Source organism: Mustela nigripes, chromosome 12 (genome assembly GCF_022355385.1).
Source record: "Mustela nigripes isolate SB6536 chromosome 12, MUSNIG.SB6536, whole genome shotgun sequence".
Taxonomy (NCBI): domain Eukaryota; kingdom Metazoa; phylum Chordata; class Mammalia; order Carnivora; family Mustelidae; genus Mustela; species Mustela nigripes.
The window spans coordinates 70,369,685-70,385,687 of NC_081568.1; the positions used below are offsets into that span (position 1 = coordinate 70,369,685).

The window sequence follows — 16,003 nt, forward strand, 5'->3', positions numbered from 1 at the left end:
TCACATAAAAAGCTCACTAAGATAGAGCACCATTTTGAGCCATGAAACACACCTCAATAAAATTTACAAGAATAAAGATCTTCCTCACCTTACAATGGGGTTACATCCTGATAAACCCATTGTAAGTGGAAAACACTGTAAATAAAAAATGCATTTAATACACCTAACGGAACAACAGAGCTCAGCCTCACCTACCTTAAATGTGCTCAAAACACACTAGCCTACGTTTGGCCAAAACCATCTAATATAAAGCCTATTTTATAATAAACTGTTAAACAAAACATGTAATTTATTAGATACTATCCTGAAAATAAAAACTAGAATGGTCGTATGAGTGCAGAATGATTTGAAGTGTATCTGTAGATTATGCTTGTGATTGTGGTTGACTAGGAGATACAGCTGTCACTGCTCAGCATCACAAGACTACCTCATACCACATATTGATAGGCTGGAGAAAGGTCAAAATTGAAAATTTGACATGTGGTTTCTACTGGATGTGTATCATTTTCACACCATCATAAAGTCAAAAATCGTCATACATGCCACTTTAAGTTGGACACCATCTGTAGAAATCATACAATGCCTACCTCGTAGGATTAAATCAGAAATTAGTAACAGAAAGTTGAAAAATACCAAGATATGTGGAGATTAAACAAAACATTCCTAAGTAACACATAGGTCAAAGAAGTAATCTCAAGGGAAATTAAGGAATATTTTGAACTATAGGAAAATGAAAATGCAACTTATCAGAATTTGTAGGATGAAGTAAAAGTAGTGCAAAGAGGGAAATTTACAGCATTAAATGCGTATATTAGAAGAGAGATCCAAATTAAACATCCAAGCTTCTACCTTAGGACACTAGAAAAAAGGGAGAGCAAATTAAATCCAAAGTAAGAAGAAGAAAAGAAATAATGAGTATTAATGATTTCATTTATTTGTCAGAGAGAGCGAGTGAGCATAAGCAAGGGGAGCAGCAGGCAGTGGGGGAGAAGCAGGCTTTCCACTGAGCAATGCAGAATTCCATCCCAGGACCCCAGGATCATGGCCAGAGCTGAAGGCAGATGCATAACCAACTGAGCCACCCAGGCATCCCAAAATAATGAGAATTAGAGTAGAAATCAATGAAATCAGAGATGGGAAATCAATAGAGAAAATCACTAAAACCAAAACCTGGTTCTCTGAAAAGATCAATATAGTCAATAATTGTCTAGCCTTGCTAACTAAGAGAAAAAAGAGAGGACATTAATTACCAATAAGTGAAAGAGGGATATCACTACAGACCCCATGGACATTATTAAAAGGATAGGGGCACCTGGGTGGCTCAGTGGGTTAAGCCTCTGCCTTTGGCTCAGGTCATGATCTCAGGGTCCTGGGATCGAGCCCCACATTAGGCTCTGCTCAGTGGGGAACCTGCTTCCCCTCTCTCTTTCTGCCTACTTGTGATCTCTGTCAAGTAAATAAATAAAATCTTTAAAAAAAAAAAAGGGATAACACAGTGCAATTCAATGAACAATTCTCTACCCACAAACTTAATAACCTAGATGAAATAGACCAATTCCTTCAAAGATGCAATCTGCCAAAACTCACACAAGAAGAGGCGATCTGAATAGACTTATAACTATTAAAGAAATTTAATACTAAATTCAAAACAGAAAGCAGCAGGCCCAGATGGGTTCACTGGTGAATTCTCCAAACATTTAAGGAAAACTTATATCAATATTCTACAATCTCTTTCAGATGATGGAAGTAGAGTTAATACTTCCTAATTCACTCCATAAAGCCAGCATTACCCTAATACCAAAATGGATAAAAACATTACAAGGAAACTATACATCAATATCTCTTATGAAGATAGTTGTAAAAATTCTCAACAAAATGTTAGTGAATTAAATTCAACAATGTATAAAAAGAATTGTACACCACAGCCAAGTGAGATTTATCCCAGATAGGCAAAGCTGGTTAAATATTCAAAAATAAATTAATATAATCTATCACATCAACAGACTAAAGAAGAAAAACCACATGATCATATTAATAGACACAGAAAAGGGATTTGACAAAATCTATTTGACGAAGTCATGAAAAAAACTCTAAAGAAACTAAGAATAGGGGAGAGCTCCTCAACTTGCTTTAAAAAAATAAAAGGCTACAAAAACCTGCAGACTGTATCATATTTCATGGCAAGAAACTCAGAGTTTTTCCACAAAGATCAGGAACAAGGCAAGGATATCCCCTCTTACCACTGTTTTCAACACTGTACTAGAATTCTTAGCTAATGAAATAAGACCGAAAGAAATAAAGAAAGAAAGAGAGAAAAGGTATACAGATTAGGAAGGAAGAAGTGAAACTGTCTTTGTTCAAAGATGACATGATTATCTAAGTAGAAAATTCAAAAGAATCAATTAAAAAAACCTAGAACTAAAAAGCAATTATAGTGGTGTTTTAGGATACACAAAATACACAAAAGCTGGGGCGCCTGGGTGGCTCAGTGGGTTAAGCCGCTGCCTTCAGCTCAGGTCATGATCTCAGGGTCCTGGGATCGAGTCCCACATCGGGCTCTCTGCTCAGCAGGGAGCCTGCTTCCCTCTCTCTTTTCTCTGCCTGCCTCTCCATCTACTTGTGATTTCTCTCTGTCAAATAAATAAATAAATAAAATCTTAAAAAAAAAAAATACACAAAAGCTGATCACTTTCCTATATCCTAGCAATAAACAAATGGAATTTGAAATTAAAAACACAATACTTTTTACATTAACAACCCCCAAATGAAATATACATAATCTAAAATATATATATATATATATATATATATATATATAAAATATCTGTATAAGGAAAACTACAAAACCCTTTTTTTAAAAGACTTATTTATTTACTTGACAGACAGAGAGAGCACAAATAGCCAGAGTGGTAGGCAGAGGGAGAAGGAGAAGCAGGCTCCCGGCTAAGCAGGAAGCCTAATATGGGGCCTGATCTCAGGACCCTGGGATCATGACCTGAGCCAAAGGCAGATGCTTAATCTACTGAGCTACCCAGGTGCCCCAAAACTACAAAATCCTGATGAAATAAGCCAAAGAACTAAGTAAATGGAGAGATAGTCTAAGTTTATGGACGGGAAAAATTCAATATTAGTAGGATGTCAGTTGTTCCCAACTTAATTTATAGAGTTAATCAATCCCAATCAAAATCCCAACAAGTTATTTTGAAGATATCAAGAAAGTAATTATGCAGTTTAGATGGAGAGCCACAACACCTGGAATAGACAATGCAATATTGAGGGAGAAGAACAAAGCTGAAGAACTGGTATTACCCAAAATCACATCATTATATCGTAGCTTACTATAAAGCTATGGTTAACAGGACAGTGTGGCACTGGGAAAAGACTAGACATATAGGTCAAAGGAACAGAATAAAGAGACCCCATAAATAGATTCAACTGATCTTTGTCAAAGGAACAGAAGTAATTCACTGGAGCAAAGATAATCTTCAGTGAATAGTACAGGAACTCAATAATCACGTGCAAAAAACAAAAATGAAACAAACAGATCTTACACATTCTAACAAAAATTAACTCAAAATGGATCACAGACCTAAATATAAAACACAAACTATCAAACTTCTAGAATATAGGAGAAAATGTACATGACTTTGGTTTTGGTGATGACTTTCTACGTGCAACACTAGAGGCATAATCCACAAAATAAAGAAATGATAAGTTGGGGCAGCTGGGTGGCGCAGCTGGTTAAGAGTCCCACTCTTGATTTCAACTCAGGTCATGATCTCAGGATGGTGAGACTAAGCCCTTTGTTGAGTGACAGGAGCCGATGAGAATCCAAATTGGTACAGCCACTTTGGAAGACACTTGGAAGATACAAAACCAAACATACTCCTACCATATGACCTAATAATCACATTCCTTGGTACTTGTACAAATGATCCCAACATTAGGCCCACACAAAAACCTGTACACAATGTTTACAGTAGCCTTTTTTGTTTGTTTGTTTACAGTAGCCTTATTCATAATTGCCAAAACTTGGAAGCAACAAAGATATCCTTCAGTAGGCTAATGTGTCAATGAACTTGGTACATCCAGATCACAGATATTATTCAGCTCTAAAAAGAAGTGAGTCATCAAGCCATGAGAAGACATGAAGGAACTCTCAAATACATATTACTAAATGTAAGAAGCCAATCTGAAAATATTGAACATTGTATGATTCCAACTATATGACATTCTGGAAAATGCAAGACTATGGAGACAGTAAAGGATCAGTGGTGCCAGGGTAGGAGGGAAAGAAGGACAAAGAGGTAGAACAGCTCCTCGAGCACAAAGGAGGATTTTGCAGGCAGTGAAAATATTCCGTATGACATTATTACAGTGGATGCGTGCCATTATACATTTGTTACAACTCAGAATGTACACCAAGAGTGAATACTGACGTAAGCTATGCATTCTGAGTGATAATGATGTGTTACTATAGACTTATGTACCACTTTGGCAAGGAATGTGGGTAACTGAAGAGGCCGTATCTGTGTGCAGCCAGGGCTGTATGGTAACTCTGGACTTCCTGCTCAATTTTGCTGTGAATCTAAAGCTGCTCTTAAAAAAAAAAAAAAAGAAAAGAAATTTTTTTAAACAATGACTTTACGTAACATTTTTTAATAAAATAAAATAATAGAAGTTTTAATTTTTTTCACAAGAAAGAAGATTACCCAAAACTTAATATGTTTTCAGTTTAAAAGGGTCCCCTGTGCATCTGGCATTATAGATGAAAACAAAACTATCCAGAGATGCATCACCATAACGGCTGGAGCATGGGAGCTCAGAAAATTTCCAACAAATTTCCAGAGAGAGAGTTAGAAAAGATCTGAATTCAAATGCTTTTGGACTTCTGAATGGCAATATTGAGAGACAGAATGCAAAAGCAAAGGCATTTGCATTTCTGAAAAAAATGGCATTTGCAATTCTGAAAAAAATGCCTGAAATTCTGTGTTTATTAGGATGTGTTTCCCAAAAAAGAGGAAGACCTGGGATGCAAAGATCAGGAGGGTTGCACAGGGGAGAGGTGAAGGAAAGTCCCAGGCAGCGGTAACAGGGGACCGCAGGATGACAGCCTTCACCGGCTCTCAGAGGGCGCTGTCCAGGGCAGCAGGAGCAGGTCCACACGCTCTAGGGCACACTGTCCCAGGAAGATAAGATTCTGAGAATAACTCATTTACCCAAATCTGCTGAGAAGAGATTTATAAAAGCAGACAGGAATTTAGGGTCATATCACAGAGAAATAGAAGAAAAAAAAAAAAAAACGAAGCAAATAGGAAAAACCCATTAGGACTCCAGAGGAAAAGAGATCTGAGGAGAAATAAAAGCAATCAATCATAGCTAACGACATGTTCCAGCTTTGAATACACTGGTATTATTATGCAAATGGAGGACGAGGCTTCTGGTTGAGCTAAATTCTCATCTACTGTACTAGTAGGATGAAAAAGGGAAGGATGCAAATGGAAAAAGGATAGCAAGGAGGAAAGAGAATTAAATATTCATAAACTACAGAAAATGCCTACACATGAAAACCAAGAAATTTAGAAACAGGGAGGGGGCAAATACCAAAAGAAACAGTTTAAATCATGGTTCCTCTAGAGAATAACCTAATGGGGTGGCCGGAGGGAGGTGGGCTGTTTGTCAACAACTGAAGGCTCTGAGATTTTATCTAACTTGCGTGGTAACAAGTTAACAAGTTCATGAATGCTGGCAGAAGACACAACACCTGGAGAACAGAGACGCAGAAGTTATTATGTACAAGGACAGTATTATTGTTTTAATTTTGTCCTCCAGAACCCCAGTTCTCACAGTGTGGTACCAAGGAAGCCAGCCGACACCTGAGTACCCAGTGGGTTGCATTGCAGGAAAAGAAGCCTGAGCTTAGGGAAAATGAAGTTTTAACAATGGACAGTAAGTCTGCAGGCCTTTTGTTGGTGAGGAAGATGTTATGCTGCTGTGTCCAAGGCTGTTCCTTATACAAACATCCTTAAAAAGATACTGAGGAATGAAGAAGGGCACTTAGTGCCTCATTCACAAGTCATACAGAAATGCAACAGACCCAGGGGGAACTCATACTCAAAACTGTCGTGGTTTTTGTTTGTTTGTTTTGTTTTGTTTTTTACAATCAACCTCCCTGAATTTTTCTTTTAAATGCACACACACACACACACACACACACACACGTATAACCTTCATAAATATAAAAATCTACTAAGTTAGGTATTTTAAAATTATTAAAAACAACCCGCCTAATCCTTACTCCCACGGACTGGGGAGATTTTCTCTCCAAAGGCGAAACAACGTGGGAGAAAATTGGGAAAGGATGTTTCGTGGAACTTTGCGCAGAGCGGGCTCGTCCTGAGGCGGGGCGGTCTCAACCCCAGCGATCAGACCCAAACATAGAGCAAGGCCCTGAGGCCGCCAACCCCGCCCTTCCCTTCGCAGGTTCCTCCCAGGCTGGTTCCCCCACCCCCATGAGCGCGGGTCCGACACCCGCGAGGCCGGGATCTGACGCCCACGCCTGTAGGACAGTTACAAGCATCCACGCCTGTCAAGGGCGTGGAGCAGCCCGTTCATAATTTGTGTTGACCACAGTCATCCGAGGTGTGAATGGAGTCCCCTCAAAGTCAAGAAGTCCGAACAGAGAGGGAGGACGTAGCCAGGGGGGTCTTATCTCGGGGCTGAAGGCCAGAACGGGTCTCCCGAGTCCCGCTCAGATGAGGCGGCCCCGATGCCTTTGGTGGCAGGTTGGGACAAAGGGTGGGCTGCATCCTCAGCGTCAGCAGATCCCCACCCCCACCCCACCCCACCCCACCAGGAGCAGGTGGCTGGCCTCGCGCCCCCCTCGCCCTTGCGCGCAGGTGCTTGGAGCGCTGGAGGTCCGGCGTGTGCAACTGGCCCACGTCCCGCCTGGCGCTGGGTGCCATCGGTCCCGCCTTGGCTGCTTCCTCACCCGGCCTGGGACCTTAGCTCACCAGCGGCGGGGGCGGGTGCTTAACTTGGCGAAGTCGGCTGTAGGCTCTCACCCTCCCCTGGGCAACGCCACCGCCTGAGGCCGCGGAGGAGGGCCAAGCAGTGCGGATCCCGTTTATCAGCCCCATCTCCCATTACATAAGGCCGGGCCCCTATCTCCGCGGGCCATCGCTGCGACCGCCCAGCCAGCTTGCCTTCTCCCACGCGCGGGGGCGCGCCTGCCCACCGCTCCGCACATCGGTCTGGCTGGTCCTGGGGATTGGGGGACGTTGACTCATCTTGGTGCAGAGCTTTGGGACTTCTGCATCCCACAGCAGTTCCCTGCTCCTTCCCTCAACACGGAGACCCCATTCTACAGATGAGGAACCGGGTCCGCAGAGGTGTCATACAGCCAAGTAACAGTGCTCCAGCCACTGGGTCACCGGCCAGGGGCAGGGGCTGGCTTCTGGGTGTTGGGGCCTACACGTGGGCTGGGAAGCTTGGGAATTGGCCAAAAGAGAGGGTGGGAGGAGAGAGTGGGCAAGGCTGGGAAGCTTGGGAGCAGGAGCAGAAGCACTACTTGCGAGCCCCCTGTGAGGAGGTTCAGCCTCACCAGGAGTAGGACAAAGGGAGCCTGAGAGGGCAGAGAAGGGGCCTGGAGGGGGAGGCACTGGTTTAGGGGAGGAAGTGGGTGAGGGAGACACCCTGACATCAGTACTCAATAGGCAAATGATGCGGTGTCTGTTGCAGGGGCTTCTGGAGGACTCTAGAAAGGAGAGAGAAGCAGGCAAATGGCTATTTGCAGTATCCCGGCAGAGGCTGTTCAGGGGAACCATGGAGTGGGGGCAGGCTGCCCTCCACAGCCTTCAGTCTGCATAAACCTGGGTCCTCCAGGGATGACAGCTTTGTCCCACAGACACTGGTGGACAGAGGCGGTTGCCCCAGGTCTCAGTGGCACTGGGAACAGTTACACTTTCCAACCTGGGCTTCCTACCAGCCTAGCTGGTTAAGGGCTTCCCATCAGGATGGGCCCACGCTGAAGGCCTGAGTTGGAGGCTCTGTGTTTAGGCTCCCCATGCTCAAAATTATCATCAAAGCAACTTTAAGTTTGTTTGTTTTTTTTTTTTTTTAAGATTTCACTTGACAGAGATAGGCAGAGGGGCAGGCAGAGAAAGAGAGGGGGAAGCAGGCTCCCCACTGAGCAGAGATCATGTGGGACTCAATCCCACAACCCTGAGATTATGACCTGAGCCAAAGGCAGAGGCTTTAACCCACTGAGCCACCCAGGCGCTCCAAAGCAACTTTAAAAAGAAAAGTTCCTGGGATGCCTGGCTGGCTCAGTCATTAAGTGTCTGCTTTTGGCTCAGGTCATGATCCCAGGGTCCTGGAATAGAGTCCCACGAGGGGCTCCCTGTTCAGGGAGGAGTGTGCTTCTCCCTCTCCCCCTATTCGTGCCATACTCTCTCAAATAAAATCTTGGGGGGGGGGGGGGAGAGGTCACAGAAGGATCCCTGACTCTGACTGGATCTTTCGTTGGAGACCTGAGAATCTGAACCTCTTACAGTCCTTCCCACAGTGGAGCCAACGGGGAATCGGGTGGAAGAAAAAGAACGAGTTTTGTATCCAAATCAAGTATGAGAGACCAGTTCATTGAAAAACAAAACCCCCAAATTCACACATCTGGTAGACTGTAGTCATAGCCCTGTCGACCGAACACTTCTGTTCCCAAACACTTTTGTAAACCAAAAGGGTCTGAGGACAGGTGCTGGGCAGATACTCCGGGTAGCTACCCAAGCAAAACCGCCGCAGTTCCGGCTGGCATGGCTGACACCAAGCTGCCCTGAGGGCCCTCTCACTCACCCCTGGAGTAAGCACATCCATATCTTGGGAAGAGCTCTAGACCCCTCTCAATCATAAGTCCACAAGAAATCAAACTCTTTCCTTTGTGCGACGCTGGATTTTCCACAAAGTAAAATCAAGATGAGTAAAGATGTGGTTTCTAGATAGTACTCGACAAAGCGGAGACCAGGGTTGGAGGCGTCATCACTTTGGCCTATAAAAGCTGCTGCAAGAGGCCAAGGCCACAAGCCACTCAGCTTAGGCCAGCCTACGAGTCTGCTCCTCAATCCTCCTGTGTTGGCTTTCAGCCCCATGGCGCTCTGGTTGACTGTGATCATTGCTTTCACCTGCCTTAGTGGCCTTGCCTCCCCAGGTCCTGTGCATAACTTAACAACCACCAAGGAGCTCATTGAGGAACTGGCCAACATCACCCAGAATCAGGTGAGTACCCTCTGGCCAGGGCCCTAGCTCTGAGGGTGTTGGAGGTTACTGGTCATGGCTCAGGCCATGAAGGCTGGGCCCAGTGGTAAGAAGCCCCATGGACCAGGATGCACCCAGCCATGAGGGACAAGAGCCAGGGGTGGGGGGCAGCAGTATGGATGGACCCATAAAGGGTTTTGGTGGAGCCCCCAGGGACCATCTCTTCCCCTGGCTTGGCCCTGCCTGCTATGGCCAGCTCCTACTCAACCATTCAAGAAGAGGAAAGCAGAGAGGCACCAGCACTCTTCTAGGACTATTTAGCATTTCCCATCTGGTTTGAATGGAATAATGGGGTCACTAATCACAGCATTTTGGATAAGCCCATTCTTACAGAAGGATTCATTAGTAGTCAGCTCCTGTCCCTAGTGGTGACGGCTCATACTTTCTGGGCAATAACTGTGTGCCAAGCCTACTGCTGGGTGCTTTTCATCTCATTCCATCACTGCCAACCACCTCCAAAGGCAGGTGTGATGATCCTATTTGACTGACTAAGCCTCGTTAAGGTTAAAACCAGATTCAGATCAGGCCTGGCTGATACCCAGCACCTATGCTCCAAACTGCAGTGTTCCCCAATTCAGAAGACAGGGTCTTATATACTAGCCTCCACCCTTCCCCATCTGACTGAGCTGGCCACCCCTTCCTCCCTCCCCCAACGCCATCCTGACTCTTCCCTGGAGGTGTTTTCTCTGCTGCAGCCCTGGCTGCAGAAAGCTTCACACAAGGCTTGTCCCTTACTGGTTGTGTCCCTCAGATTTTTCTCTCTCAGCCCCAGGGCCCTGGGCAATGGTCTCACTGACTATGCAGAGCAGGAAGTGAAGCTCAGGAACACTGGGGGGTCCCAGGCCTGGCTCTCTGCTAAGGCAGGGATGCCTGTGGGGGCGGATCCCTGTGGAGATATGGCCGGGGCTTACTGCCTTTTTGCTCCCTCAGGCATCCCTCTGCAATGGCAGCATGGTGTGGAGCATCAACCGGACCACCAGCATGGTAAGGACCCCCTGGACACTGTGGGAGACGGAGCTGAGGCTGTAAGTCTTGTGCTGGTGTTCTCTGAGTGGCACTCACATGCCTTGGGGATTCCTAGTGAGCTTCAAAAGCTGCTCACAGTTTGGAGCCCTCCCACCACCTCTAGCAGGGCTCTCCGCCTCTTTCTTCTGTAGATTCAGTGAAAGTGTGGGGGTGGTGGGCGGCAGCCGGCAGGGCCTAACACCCCCGTGTTCTTCTCCCTGCAGTACTGTGCAGCTCTGGAATCTCTGACCAGTGTCTCCAACTGCAGCGCCATCCACAGGACCCAGAGGTTGCTGAGATCACTGTGTCATCAGGATACCTCGGCAGGGGTAAGGCCCTTTGCCCTGTACCCCCAGCCCTGCATTCACTCCTGCCAGCCCTGGGAGCTCTAGGGGAGCCTGGGTGAGCGTCAGAAGGCAAGCGTCCACTCGGGGGGTGAGTCCACTGTGGCTGCAGCAACATAGCCTTTGGGATTTCCAGGATCCGGGCTCATGGGCTCCTGACTCCTACCTGAGCTTCAGTTTCCACATCCATGAAATGCGGGTAATAACAGTACCCACTTCATGGGGGCTTTTGTGAGGCTTAAAGAAGCCGGTTCCTGGAAAGCCCCTGGTGAGGGCTGGTCACCTTCACTCTGGCATCCCACTAACAGGCCGGTCTCTTTGTCCTGCAGCAGATCCCCAGTAAGCACAGCCAGGACACCAAAATTGAAGTGATCCAGTTGGTGAAAAACCTGCTCACCTACGCACGGAGTGTTTTTCGCCATGGAAATTTCCCATGAAGCATGAAAACCTCGCATTCTTATTCACAGAGGCAGACCTGACCATTTAAGTTACAGATTCATTTTTTCTTTCAGATGTCACAGATTTCTTGTTGGGATAGGGTGCAGGGAGGGAGGGAGACATGATTTCCTTAGCTTGGATCTCAGCCTGTGCCACCTGCCTCCACCACGCAGAGCCCAGCCAGTGGCTCTACACTCCCTGAAGGACAAGAGAGAAACACTGCTTGGCAGGACTGCCCCCTCCTGAGACCAAACCCCTGCATTACAATGGGAGCTGCCTTGGCAGACACAAGTGGGAGGGGGCCTTGCTGTTCACAGGCATGGCTAAGGCAGACAGCAGCATCCCAGGCACATTTCTTCTTAGCCTTATTTATTATTGTGTGTTATTTAAATAAGTGTGTTTGTCTGTGCTGGGGACAGGGAGGGACTGTTGCCTCCAGAACCTGGAGCTGGGGGCCCAACGATGTGGGTGTTAGGAGTCCCTGGGAATAAGCACTGTGTGTAAAATTCTGCTACCTCACTGGGGTCCTGGGACCAACACAGGACGGGAGAGAGGGCCAGAGAAGCTGCTCTTGTTTGCCACGCAGCAGCTGGCCCTCAGCCAAAGAGTAATTTATTGTTTTTCCTTGTATTTAAAATTAAGAAATAAAATATGTTATCAAAGAGTTAATAATATATAGAAGCGCAGCCTAGAAGGTTGCATTGGGTGTGTGTGGCCTGGGGGGAAGGGTCACTGAATGTGTTCTTTCACTGACTTGTCAAACTGGAAGCCAGAAATAAAGACAGTGACAAGACCTGATGATGGTTGTGTTTTACTTTGGCCTGTGGGGACCCTGAGACACTGAGGAGTTCTTTGGGAGGCAGGGGAGGTGGAGGAGGGGCCTAAGAAGGAGTGTGGGAGGATTAAGGGAGAGAACCTGGGCTGAATGGAAGTAAGTAAGCCCAGCAGGAGGCCAGCTGGCCTGAAGGACATCCCCCACATGCTACTCGCAGGAAGCAGCAGCTGGGGCCAGGACTTCTGGGTTCGAGGAGGACACGTGAAACAGGTAGTGGCTTCAGAAGTCCTGATCAGATCTTTCGACAAGTGGCCTGCCTCTGTCTGGTACCACACACACACCCTCTGGTGTCTCCCTCACGACCTCTCTGATGCTCGGGGAAGAGGTGGCAGCATGGCCCAAAGTTCAGTATCTGGTAAGGTGCAAAGCTAGGGTTAGAACCCAGAATTCACTCCAACTCCAAAGCCCATACCACTCCACCTTCCTCTGTCCAAATGTTATCTAGCGTAAAGGCATGACTTTTTTTAAAGTAGGCTCCATGTCCAGATGGCGGAGCTTGAATTCACCACCTTGAGATCAAGATCCGAGATCAAGAGGTGGACATTCAACCAACGAGACAACTCAGGAGCCCCACGACTTTTATAACATTGGCATCAACCTGTTGGACCCCTCCCATGATAGGAAGCTTACGAATTCCTTTCTAGAGACAGCCTAGTAAGTCCCTGGACACATCCCATCATGAGTGCAGTGCTCACTCATCATCTCTGTGAATGAAGAGGCACCAACTGACTTATGGTTCCTGTACTATGAATGAAGAGTGGAGACTGAAGGTCACAGGGCCATGGTCAGACTGCCACCCCAACCAGATCTTTTTGCTTCTCCCCTGACCCAGGCCAGCACCATGAGTGCCAGAAGCAGCAGCCCTCAGCAAGCCATAGGTAATAATGCTCTTGCCCATCAGGAGGGTTTTCAGAGAATCCCTGAGAGGTGCCCAGAAGGATGCGATGCCTCTGCAGCAGGTTGTGGGTCATCAGAGACCAGTGTCAAACACCGAGTGGCAGGCAGTTACCTTCCCTGGGAAGCCCCAAGCCCTGTGGGAACATCCACAGCAATCCTCAGAAGCCAGTGGAGGCAGCCACCCCGGGACCCGTGAGAGAAGAGACACCATGGCAGGACCTGTCCGGGGTAGGGGACCATGGCAGGCAGCTCCAGGAGCCACTCAGAGACAGCGGACCCCTTGCACCCAGGCAGAAGCTAGGGGAGACCTCGAGAGGGGGCATACGAACGGAGTGTCCCGCGGGCTGTCGAGGGCAGGCACTGAACAGTCTCTGTGATCCCAGGAGGTCTCAGAACCTGTTCAGTCCCACTACATTTGTGGTGGCCTGCCTGTGGCCCACAGTCCTCCAGCCCTCAGGGCTAACAATGACCAAGACACCATACACACTCAAGAGTTAGCACCAGAAAGAAGTCTCTGTACAATGGCGGGTTCTGAAAGGGATGCTTTACTAGGTAGGCAGGAAAGTCAGGTAGTAGGCAAGCCTAGGTAGTAGGCAAGCCTACGCAGTAGGCAAGGTTTCTGCAACCACTCTCCATCCAGAGTTTCAAGACTTTTAAGGCCAGAAGATATTTAGGGAAGATTAATGTTTTGTTTTGTTTTTTAAGATTTTATTTATTTATTTGACAGACGGATATCACAAGTAGGCAGAGAGGCAGACAGAGAGACAGAGAAGCAGGCTCCCTGCTGAGCAGAGAGCCTGATGCGGGACTCAATCCCAAGACCATGGGATCATGACCTGAGCTGAAGGCAGAGGCTTTAACCCACTGAGCCACCCAGGCGCCCGAGATTAATGTTATTTTTATACAAAAACTTAGCCATCCATTCTCTGGTATCATCAACTTTCACATCCTTTGCCCAACCAGAGCATTGGCCTATTTGTCTGAAGAAAGATGAACGTCTCTGGGTGAAATTCCATGTGAATCTCTCAAGAATAAAGACTGGAACTGAGATTGGTGTGGGCATGGTCTTTTAGGATTTCCTAAGAATGTATCCCAGTGGTAGGCAGGAGGGTGTACGGCACTAACTGGCCGACGAGGCCACACCACTAGGGGTCCACAGCGCATCACAACCCCAGCTACCCATAGGTTCCTGCCTTCAGCTCTGAGACTGTCCCCAAGACAAGGAACCTGTGTTCACCGAGGTGTGCAGTCAGCTAGTGGGGACTCGGGCCCTTCCAGGAACAGTGGACCTCACAGAGCCACAGAACCATGCCAGTGTGGGTGGCAGAGAGGAGGGCCTGGCCAGGAATGAGAGAAAGAGACAGATGAAACAGGAAAAAAGGGTACGTGTCAGCTACTGTGGCTAGGAGCATCACTTTCTAGGGACTGAGGCCTGGGGTATTTGCTGGGAGTTTCTCTAACCATGTGGTCTCACTTCTTCCATGCGGAAAGGCAAACCCCGAGCAGGGCCCAGACAGAAGGGCGGGTGGGAAGAGATGGGTGCTTGCTGAGTGGGAGGGAGATGCTGGTCATGAGGCCCAGGGTGGGGAGCCCCTCTGCACCCCAGGAACCCCAGGCCCCAGAGGTTTCACTGGAAGAGGGGCCAGGGCTAGAGTGAGAAGTGAGACACACTTGAGTTTCCGGTGAACTCGGCACTAAACAGCTCTGTCTGCTGCTCAGATGAGGTGTCAGAGAACACTGCAAGTCACTGCTGGGGTTTATCTGAGGCTGGCCCTCTGAAGCGCTCAGGACTCAGGAGGACAAGGACTTGCCTCTTGTTTCCTTGTGGCCTAGCAGCTTGAAAGCTGGGGTTTATCAAATTCATCGGCTCGTGGCTTTTTCACTATCATCAACAGGAAAGCGCCTTCTGCTTAGTATCTTAATTTAGCTGGTCAGTTTGAGCAAACCCAAAAACCGTTCCTCCCTTTAGCCGACTCCCTTCTAAGCAGGCCCTGCTGAGTCCAGGCTGACTATGTTCCAGGCTGACTGCCTTGTCCCAGACCCACTGGCCAGTCATCTGGGCCTCTCCAGGCCCAAGATGGGGTCAGAGCTGGTGGCCATACCCATGGTCACCACCCCCCACTCTGCTGCCCAACTCCTACACTGCCAAATAAAAGTCATAAAGTCTCATTATCTTCCTTCGTTTCTCAGCTCCACCCAACAGCAGCAGAGAAAAGGGTTTGCAACGAACTTTCCCAGATCAACTGATTTCCCGGCAGCTAGGGAGGGCCCCATGACAAAGCCATTTGAAATCCCAGAAGCAATTTTCTACCTACAATCTCACTTTCTGTTGCGCTCTCTCCCTGCCCCTGCACAATGCCTTCTCTTGTGGAAAGTGATTGTCTCAGAGCGTCCCTCAGGAACGCCCCCAGCCGGTGCACCACTGGGGCGGACGCTGCTGTGTGGTCACCGGTGACGCAGACACCAACATTAAATATAGCGACTTGCGTCAGTTCCGCTCGCTGCATCACTCGGACAAGCTAGGGAGCCAGTGGTGAGGGCAATTCCTGAAAGCCACCCTGCTATGGAGGCCCCTGCAGGCCAGTGGGTCCATGCCCCCTGCTGAGCCTGGGGCCCTGAGCCAGAGGAGCCTCAGGAACACCACATTAGAAAGGCAATTTCTCATTTAGTGTCTCCTCTTTCTACTCATCTCTGTTTTCCCACATTTTCTATAATGAGCATATATTCATTTCCCACTGGGGGATGCAGACAAAAGTAGTTGAAAATAAACTAAAACGAAACTGGGGACTGGTCCATGAACGTCAGGAAGGGGCCTGAAGCACTTGCAGGACAGGTTAGCCAAGACCCTGAGCTCAATTCTAAGCAGCCCCTGGGAGCAGAGCTGGGCACAGGGAGGAGTCTGGGAGGCAGGAGGTCCAGCACCACTCCTCCCAAGGGCCAAGCAGATCCTGTGTTGCCAAAGAGAGAGGAAGACACACCATGCTTGGGGGTCCTTACCCAGCCCTGGCCTGCCAGACTGGATGAAAGGGAGTGAGATGGGAAAGGGTGGGCCGCCAGTCCAGCTCTGAGGCCGAGGTGATGTTGATCCCCCAGGGATAGATGGAGCGGTGCTGCAGACTCCTCAGCTGGCTTCTCTCTCTCAGAAGGACCTTCCACCTGCTGCTCAAAGAAAAGA

At 47.9% G+C, this 16,003-nt stretch overlaps 1 protein-coding gene across 1 annotated transcript; it reads left to right on the forward strand.

Moving 5' to 3' along the window:
• The first annotated feature begins 8,980 nt into the window (after positions 1-8,980).
• IL13 (interleukin 13) lies at positions 8,981-11,095 on the forward strand. Its single transcript, XM_059416593.1, is given in 5 exon segments — positions 8,981-9,034; positions 9,037-9,270; positions 10,240-10,293; positions 10,539-10,643; positions 10,988-11,095. Coding segments are annotated over 5 exon segments (555 nt in total).
• The last annotated feature ends 4,908 nt before the right edge of the window (positions 11,096-16,003 follow it).